The sequence below is a fragment of the Ornithodoros turicata genome, unplaced genomic scaffold (genome assembly GCF_037126465.1).
Source record: "Ornithodoros turicata isolate Travis unplaced genomic scaffold, ASM3712646v1 ctg00000838.1, whole genome shotgun sequence".
Lineage (NCBI taxonomy): Eukaryota > Metazoa > Arthropoda > Arachnida > Ixodida > Argasidae > Ornithodoros > Ornithodoros turicata.
The window spans coordinates 318819-328278 of record NW_026999403.1 but is presented as its reverse complement, the minus strand read 5'-3'; the positions used below and the strand labels follow the sequence as shown (position 1 = coordinate 328278).

The 9460-nt window shown below is 43.8% G+C and overlaps 1 protein-coding gene across 1 annotated transcript in view; it reads right to left on the bottom strand.

The window, feature by feature from the left end:
• Positions 1–664: 664 nt before the first annotated feature.
• Positions 665–9460, bottom strand: part of LOC135375195 (transcription factor CP2-like) — a 28518-nt gene continuing 19722 nt past the window's right edge. Inside the window, exons 13-19 of the mRNA XM_064607912.1 lie at positions 9213–9282; positions 6613–6733; positions 6423–6513; positions 5129–5178; positions 3243–3385; positions 958–1009; positions 665–890 (exon numbers count right to left, since the gene is read on the bottom strand). Coding sequence (XP_064463982.1) covers positions 832–890; positions 958–1009; positions 3243–3385; positions 5129–5178; positions 6423–6513; positions 6613–6733; positions 9213–9282 — 586 coding nt within the window. The 3' untranslated portion in view covers positions 665–831. The remainder of the gene's footprint in view (positions 891–957; positions 1010–3242; positions 3386–5128; positions 5179–6422; positions 6514–6612; positions 6734–9212; positions 9283–9460) is intronic.

Genomic DNA, 9460 nt, shown 5'->3' with positions numbered 1-9460 from the left:
CTAGCTCATTATTCCCATGAGCATATATTATCGCATTACTGGTATTATCATATTATATTATGTAATGCAACAGGAGGAAGTGACTATTGGCTTCAGAATACACTCTAAAAACAGAACTTCATCGCATAACACGCTGTGCTCCACCCAACCATTGCCCAGAATGATAAGGTTATCGGTCCTGATTCAAAGAGAAAAGAGGGGCGTACGCCTTTTTGTGGCAATTTTCATGTATCCAAACAGCCATAAAAAGGCGTATGCCCCTTCTCTCCTCGAATCGGTGTGTGTGGGGGGTACGCCTTTTTGTGGCAATTTTCATGTATCCAAACTGCCATAAAAAGGCGTATGCCCCTTCTCTCCTCGAATCGGTGTGTGTGGGGGGGGGGGGGGTACACCTTTTTGTGGCAATTTTCATGTATCTCAATTGCCACAAAAAGGCGTACGCCCCCTTCCCTCCTCGAATCGGAAGCGATAATCCTATCATTCGTGGCAATGGTTGGCGCACAGCGTGCTATGCGGTGAAGCTCTGTGTTTAGAGTGTAGCAGACTTTCAAAGAACGGGTTTTGAAGTTCTCCAATAAGAAACAGCACTCCCCAACTGGCTACCAGCGTGTATGTGCAAAGTGCCGTCTAATAAGTGCAGCGATTCACATTTTTTATGCGTATGACACGTGAATGTGATAAAACAGCGGCAGTTGCCAACGAGAATGGATGGAATGAAGAAGTGTAAGGTTTGCCCATCAGGTACAGTCTTGAGGAAAGAACAGGTGGCAGCTGCACGCAGGTGTAAATGGTTCGAGAAAGATGAGAACACAGTGAGAAAGAACTGGACCCTCACGACCGACTGTTCACGTAGAGTTTAAGCAAGAGGCTGTAACCTTCCTCTTCTTGGCCTGCTTGGAAGGCAAAACGTATTTGTAGAATCATGACTACTACTACACACTATCGGATTGAGCTCACCTCTTAACAGTTCCAAAATGTACATGGACTCATCGTTCATGTTCCTCACCACCTGAAAGTAAACAATGAAGAAAGTCGAATTTTACACTGTAGCAGAGGCTATGTTATATGCAGGGTTGGTTACCGAAAATATTATTGTTTCCGGTAACTGAAAAACTCGGCTTTTCATTTCCGTTTCTGGATGATTTCCCTGAGCGGTTTCTGTTTCCATTTCCTCTTAAGAATTTCGTTTCCGTTTCTGAGGTAATTTCGGTACTGGTTTCTGTTTCTCATCAGGAACTCATACTGTCTGGTTTTTGGCTTTTTCATGTCAGATATTCTAGTTACATAATGGATGCAAAAGGACAGCCACACCAAACACAAACACTAAAGACTTTAATGCAAAGTTCGTCACGGATCTTATACACCGCAAGCAGACGACGCCTCTTTAGGTTGCGGAAGTTAATAATAATAATAATAATTGGGTGTTTACGTCGCGAGACAACTGAGATCACGAGCGACGCCACAGCGGTCGGTCTGTGGATTGCTTTTGCCCACCTGAGGGTTCTTTAACGTGCGATGAAAGCTCATCACACGGCACCCCGTATTTAACGTCCCTCGCGGAAGCGGTTGCGGAAGTATATGCCTTTGAGTTTCAAAAGTCTCCACTCGTGCGCAAAGATAACACGTGATCAAAAACTCTCGTGTCCATCTTGCTGCACAGTGGGCTCAACACGAAAGGAAGTCCCGAAAATAAACGAATGAATGAATGATGACTGGAAGAATAGTGCGGATATACGTAATTTTCCTATTACGCGACAACACTGAGGAAAACATCCGGTTCAGTTTCGGTTTCTGGTAATGGAAACTACAACAATTTTGTTTCTGTTTCCATTTTCGTTTCCTGTTGACTTTCGGTAATTACTGTTTCTCATTTCCGTTTCCGGTAGCCAACCCTGGTTATACTAGCACAATTCATTGCTATCATCAGTAAGGGTCGTCGTTTACTCTGGTGACTCCCTCAGTCATGTCTTTGCTACGGTCTCAGCTACAGCAGACCTCCTCTGAACAACATTGTGGAATCTGAACCGAAAGTTGCATCAGCGTAACGACCAACTGTCTAGTCTGATTCCCCACTGAAAATTCGTCCGCTATGATGCGGTGCTCCTTGTCACTAAGCTCCTTGAAATAGCGGAGTGATGTCAACCTGACATGACTCGTTCGCTTGTGGGCTTCCTGACAGGGTTGAGGGATTCTGGAGAGTGTGCAGATAGAGTACCTCTTTCTCATGCGAGAGGCTGGCTACGATTGTTGTTCATGCACACTCATCTAACATGCTTTGTGAGCATTTGAGGTAGTGACGTACATAAATAAACAAAGAACTACATCCGTTATCTGCCGAGAAGCAACCTTCAGGTCAGAGCTCACCTGGAAGCCGCTTCTCGGCTAGTAAAGAATGCAGTAGTTCTGTTGGCTCGAGAGCTCTCAAATCGAGATTGCGTGCATTGGTGCCCTCGCCTGATTCACATGTCACGTGGTAGACTTTCAGGTACCTTTCACTTTCACAGGTAGGTCACTTTCAGGTTTCACAGGGCCAGGAAAAAAAACTCCACATAAGGCATACGAGGGTACATATAGGAGACGATTGCGATTGGTCTCTCTCGACACACACTACAACTTTCTAATTCACATCTCGGCCCTAGGACAAACAATTAAAAAGTTAGCGAATTAATTAATTGGCCACCATGAAAAAAAAAGCAGGCAACTGGAACACACGCGACTTTGCACAATATTCTGTTTTCATTCACCTATGATGAACTGTTTTTTTTTAGACCAGTGCACGTTAGCCTGGACACCCTGTATATAGTACATCGTGATAAGGGCAAACTATCAGACGCCAAGTAAGGAGGCATGGATGACAAATTGCGATGTGTTGGTTCCGTAGAAAATGCAGCGACAGAACAGAGAAACAATATTCAAGGTATACGGGGTAACCTTTAATGATGTTGGGTATAGAACATGAGGTGTTTCCATCCACAAAGACACCTACGGGAGCGTGAAATTCAGCCTGCTTAGCAACTAGGAAAACGTCAAGCTGGGAACTACCCGTTCGTATACGAAAGTGGCACCATTATTATTGCGTCCAGCCGAGAGTGGAACAGGACACAAATGTCAGAGTCGTCGCTCACATGAAAGCGTGCGATAGGCATCACATATAAGTACTTAGTACAGTGTCTATAGCATAACTTTTGCATATTCAAAGCTTGGTCAATGTCCAAAGTCATTAAAGATAACCGAATCCCCACCTCGTCTGTGACCAAGATGTGAATTCCTGTGGGCCCGCTGACGTAGACTTCATGCACCGAAAAAGGCGACAAGTTGCAGACACTTGCGAGCCTGCTTAGGAGATCCATCACCGTAAGGTTCTCCAAGTACACGGCCCGGAACACTGTAACAGCAGACGACAAATCCCTAAATGATTTCCTGCAGTAATGTGTTGAGAACACAATCATGTATGATGTCAGAAGAGTCTAATAATGAAAGATGAAAGTCACTGAAAAGGTTAGCCGGCTGTACGACTCGAACCCACATGTTCTGGATTACCGGTCCAGGGCTCTACCAATTGAGCTAAGCTAACACGCCTTCTCAGCGACTTCCAGGGTGCGTCATCTGAAGGGACAAACCAGCCACTCTCTCTCACTCATCCTCCTTTCACTCTTACATTTTTGCTCACTTCACACACACATTCATACAACGGGATTTATTCCATGATCCATTTATTCCTATGTTGTTCCAGCCTCAGAACATCAGTTCTTTCAAGTCCAATAATGTCATGGCTGATCAACAATTCACTCAAAATTCTGTCAGATATTAATGTGTACCTTTTGTATCAGTCATGCCTGTCGTACACACCCTACCAGTAACGTAAACCAATGCTGTGTACAAGAAAGAAGTGTGTGCTGAACTAAATAAAATGTGACGTCATAGTCAGACGAGATTTTGTATTCGCAATGCTGATTTTTTATGTACCTATTACACCTAGCATCTAGATCATTGTGTTTTAGGGTTAAACCAGGTCAAACCCATTTTTACCCCACCCCCACCCCCAACTTGCACCATTGTCACCTGGGGTAAATTCAGCCAATAAAAAACAGGCGCTGAAGAATGTTAAACACTCTGCATTCAGCACACCTGCTGGCATATTTTCTAACTTCCCACCCGATATCGTGCAATTTCACTCTATTTTGCAGCTCCTGGAAATAAAACACGGATCCCGAAAACAGGGGTGGGGGTCTATGTGTAACACCTGTACGCAGAACTGTAACCATGGATACTTGACGGGGTTTAACACTGTACGCTCGCTTGCTCATGCAGCTGTAATACGTGGAGCGCATGCCTTAAGAGAGCTGCAAGAAAAGATAACATGCCCTTCAAGCTTAAAAGGTGAATAACATGCTGCTTGTCATGCTGCAATAAGCTGTACACAGTCGAAAAAATACTGTTCATCGTACAGTGTAGCATTCCTGATGCAAGCAAGGTACAACATACCTCTATCACTGCTGTCACCACCTGTAGAGTATGAGAGGTACAAAACGAATAGAAAACATTTTCCCAGTGTACTTGTTCATGGTGTCAAATATAGTTTATTGATGTCAAACAAAGAGTGAAGCACCCAAGACACAATCTGCACAGGAATGCTGAAAAACCATACTGTGTGGGGAATGTCATGATCAGTACACTACCGCATAAAGCGTCGTACCATTTGCGATCGTATTACTGGGGTTCTCACACGCTTTAGCCTGGGCTATTTACTTCATGTAGTTTGAAAAACCTTTCTCTGGGGAGCAAAGTACTTTAATTGGAAAAGTAAGTGAATAAGAAAATGAGTGAATTTACTAACTTTTCAGTTTGCACATCAAATTAGAACACTACAACGCTGTAAGATGAACTATATATAACACGGATGCGTGCACACTGAAACGTTTTGAAATTAGCTGACATGAACTGCTCCCATCTTCAAACTAAAAACATTTTTATCCTCACATGTGTATCAATGCTCAACAGGACCTTGGAATGTGGTAAAATCTCGTGAACGTGAAAACTCGAATTATGTCCAAATTCCTGATACAATTCTTTTGAAAAGATTCGCGAAGTAAGTTTTAAATGTTTTAACTTGTACGTGGGTCCTTACCATGTTCGTGAGCCAGGCAAATGTACAGAGTCAGCCTTGGTCGAACTGCCCTGAAAATGGAGGTGAATATTGAGCGTTGAAGGGACTATCGCATCCGGAAACACATGTAAGAGACCGATACAGTAATGTTTGGCACCGCTTCATAGTCTGGTTGGCCAAACTTCTCTGCTGGAAACAGTTGACATATTAAATGAACGAGTTTTACAGATCTGCACTAGAGCCCCGCACCATCCGCGGATGGAAGCGGATACCCGCAGGATACTTGCGGTTTCGGATGAAAATTTAGCACTTCCTGCGGTGTGCGGATCGGATGCGGATGGCTTGAGGTCGGATGCGGATTGGACGCGGATGTGAAAGCAGCGGATCGGTAGCGGATCGGATGCGGATATACAGCGTGCTGTAATTTTTCGACCAGCAATTTCTTTCTATTGCGCGCCGACAGCGAGCGCATGCTCGGGTTCACCTTTGACCATGCACGGCCAAGATTGGACAGGAGGTTTTCTGACATCTCGAACCAGGCAAGCACCGGCGAGGTAGCGTTCCACACGTTGCAGAAATCTCTCCATATCGCGTTTGTTGAAAGGTTTACCTTTGCTTGTCGTCGTGAGTCCTTCCGTGACAGCATGGAGGCATCCGAAATTATACCAACGTATGATTCCTGCGGTCTTTACGCGCCCTACGAAACTTGCGGATTTTGCGGATGGTGCGTTTTGCTCAGCGGATCGGATGCGGATGTAAACTGTTGTGTATGCTGCAGATGCGGATCGGACGCAGATAACGTCTGTGCGGATGCGGGTCGGGCGCGGATGCGGGTCAGATGCGGATGCAAAAAATCTCATCCGTACAGGGCTCTAATCTGCACTGCCTCTGCAGCTACAGAAGCCCCCGTGATCATGATAATGTAGACCAGGCACACGAATGGGAGCAATACAATATCTGGCGTCTGCTCTTGCCATGCATTGCGTCAAATTGGACAGAAACTACCCCATCAATTTATGTAGGATTTTCGGCGTTACTCGCGGTGAGGAACGAGAAGTAAAACTGCGCTATAGTTTCACAAATCAACCGTGACGGGTATGACAGTCCCTTTAAGGACATGAGGCATTCAGGTAATTATTGTGTACCAGTACTGAATAGCGTCCATCGCGCTCTGGTAGAACCCAATACAAAGTAACCATGTCATAGAACTACTACAAGTATGTAATTAAGTTAAACGGAATTAAATTAAACAGAAATTAAACTGAATTAAAATTAACGTGAATACTATACGGAAACAATACGACAATTCCCTTACCTTGAATGCAGGGCGTTGTAGAGTCTAATCCCATCTGCTAAGCCACAGATTTGGATGAGATCGTCACGTGTCAAGCGCAAAACATCCACACCTATAAGGTGAAAAGTTTTCCGCCGATGAGCGTGCAAGAAAACCTCAACCTCAGGTTCTTTAACACGATAAATCTCTACATGCTATGAATTCGACTTGCCGGAGAAGCTGTTGAAAGTTTGTGCAAAAGGACCAAAACGGTTCTGGTGCAGCCACTGAGACGTCTCCGTTGCACTGGCCTCGGATGACAGCAGGGACCCCGAAGAGACCGCAAAGGTTTGCTTTAAAAAGGTTATCGGTGGGATACGGGTTAACGGGAGCATAAATTGACAGATGTATGTGCACACAGATTCAAGATTCATGATAAGTTTTTCACAGTTACATCGGGACTGAAAGGGGCAACCCCACAGCACAATGATACAACACACTGATGTGAAAAGAGAAGGTATAACAGCATACAGTCAACCCTCGATTTATGAACACCCTCGGTTCATCGGCTCACCCAAGATCGTTCATAAATCGAGGGATCGAAAATTCCTTTAAGTGAGTACTATCGAGCAAATGGAATAGTATTTCCGAGTTGGTTTTGTATTGTGTTTATAATGCAATATATTGTGTAATTTTGCTTTCGACCATGCCTTCTGCTGTATCAATATCACAAAGCACAGATGTTAGCGCATTCACACTCTGTTTATTATGCAATACTAAATAGTGTAATTTTGCTTTGGACCATGCCCTCCGCTGTGTCAATCTTGGAAAGAGGAGATGTCAGCACGTTCGCACCCAACTGGTCTCGGATTTCCTCTGGGGTTTTTAACCTACGTTTATTAATCTCCGGGTGGCAGCGGACACCTTGTTCATGAATGGGGGTCAGGAACACTTCTGCAAAAACCCGTTTGTCGTTCGGATTTCGAGGGGTTAAGAACCGAGGGTGCAATACCTAGAAAACGTTTTGTCTGTTCAGGCATCATTCGTAAGACCACGAATAATCCCTTTGAAGGTTTTTGTTGGCCTTGGAACGATCCGTTCGTAAATTGAGGGCAAAAACGCTGGGCAACTCCTAGTTGGTTCCCAGAAATTCCATTCATTATTCGAATATCGAGGTTCATAAAACGAGGGTTGACTGTGTACACAATAAATCAATGAAATTTGTAATTTGTCCTGTTTGGCAGCACCAACTACACAGCCGACAACCATAGCACATCACCATGAACAAAGGTACTACTTAAGCTTTATAAGGAACACCAAAAGGAAAGAGGGAAAGCTCACACAAAAGGCAACAAGTAAGAATCAGGACTCACTTGGATGACCGCTCAATGTATTGGTGCCACTACTCATTGAAACTGTATTGTTTTGCTCTTAGTTTAAATGTGCAACAGCGAGTAACAGTTCTAACATCGAGAGGCAACCTATTCCGAGTATTTGAACCAAAGTAAATAAGAGAGTGAAGACTGTAGTTTGTTCTTGGTGTTGGAGCAAGGATTGCAGGCACGCTCCTGAGTCGTCAGTTTGTGCTGTGTTGGCGAAGTGAAAGTGTATTGGCAGGATTGTGATAAAACGAGTGCATGAAAATGACAGTCTTGTAATTAATGAGGGTATAGATATCTGGGATATGCTTAAGAGGCAAAATGCGTAAGTGATGGAGTCTTGAGGGATATGTGACAGTATTATTCGAGGCGCCTGTTTTTGCGCTATTTGAAGTAGATTAATGATGGTACGGTATGTCAGACCATAAACCTCAATAGAGTATGAGATGTGAGAACAGTGAGAGAATACTAGAGCGTAGTATACTTAGAGCCTGAAGTTTTAGGGTTTTACCCAATTGTTCCCCGAATTTGCACCCCGAATTGAAGGTTGCCTCTTTAGGGTGAAACCCGATTTTTACCCGGCAAATTGCCCTCACTGTAAAATGTCTGTAAAAATGCATGTCTGGATGTCGGTAAAAATGCACTAACTTACTTGTTTGGCAGAAAAATGCAGTTACATCACCGTTTGTACCAAACCTGTACAGCCAGTTTTGAGTAACTGAGCCCAATTTCTCCCCGAATTTAGCATACTGGAAGTTTTTTCGCCCGAATTCGCATGAATTTAGTGCACATGTTTATTTACCCGATTTTTACCCCCCGAATTTAGAAAAAAATATTTCCCGAAAACTTCAGGCTCTAAGTATACTGCAGTCAGGATGCTAATAGGAACCAAGTTCCAAAGACGTGCCAAGATGTACAGTCTGGAAGCAATTTTATCATGAATAAACTGAATGTGATCCCGCCATGTCAGGTTTTCGTGAAATATCATGCCGAGAAATTTTTAGCTCTGCACACGATTAAGGGTGTGGTTGCCAAAGAAGAGGTCATGGTTACTCACGTCTATGTGACTCTGAGGAGTATGAAATATAATGTAGGATGAGTTTTGAACGTTAGCTGCAGGTTTGTTCAGCGATAGCCAGTGATAAAATTTTTCCATAGCAGTGTCTGCTTTTGAATATAGAGTCGTAATGCAGTTTGCTTCGATAAAGAGAGAAGTGCCCAAGTGGGTGCCTTTTTTTTTGTTGTCTTTTTGTACATATCTAGTGTCTACATACATTCCATCACACCATAATGAACAGACTTGTGGAACAGTTTACAATTCAGTTCGTCTTTATTGGAGTTATAGAGGCGCATTAAACAGGAGGTTGCCAAAAAAGCAGCGCGAGTGGCATTGCGTCACATTAACAAATTACTGTAAATAAAAACTTTTTAAAAAGCGACATGCAAAGCTCACCGGTGAAGAAAGTGAGGCGTCCGATACTTCCAGCACATCGCTGGTTGAGCTGCCTGGGGTGCCAGGGTTCCTGCGAACAAGTTGTATACGAGATAACTAATGAAGGACACGCATCAGGTTACAGTGAAACACAGCTTTTACAAGAGCAACAAGATGAATCGTAGAATGTTGGGGGTTACACGTAATTTTTTTCAGTCCTGGGATTTTGTGCAACAAGTTGCATACCTCTTGCAAACACTTTTCACTGC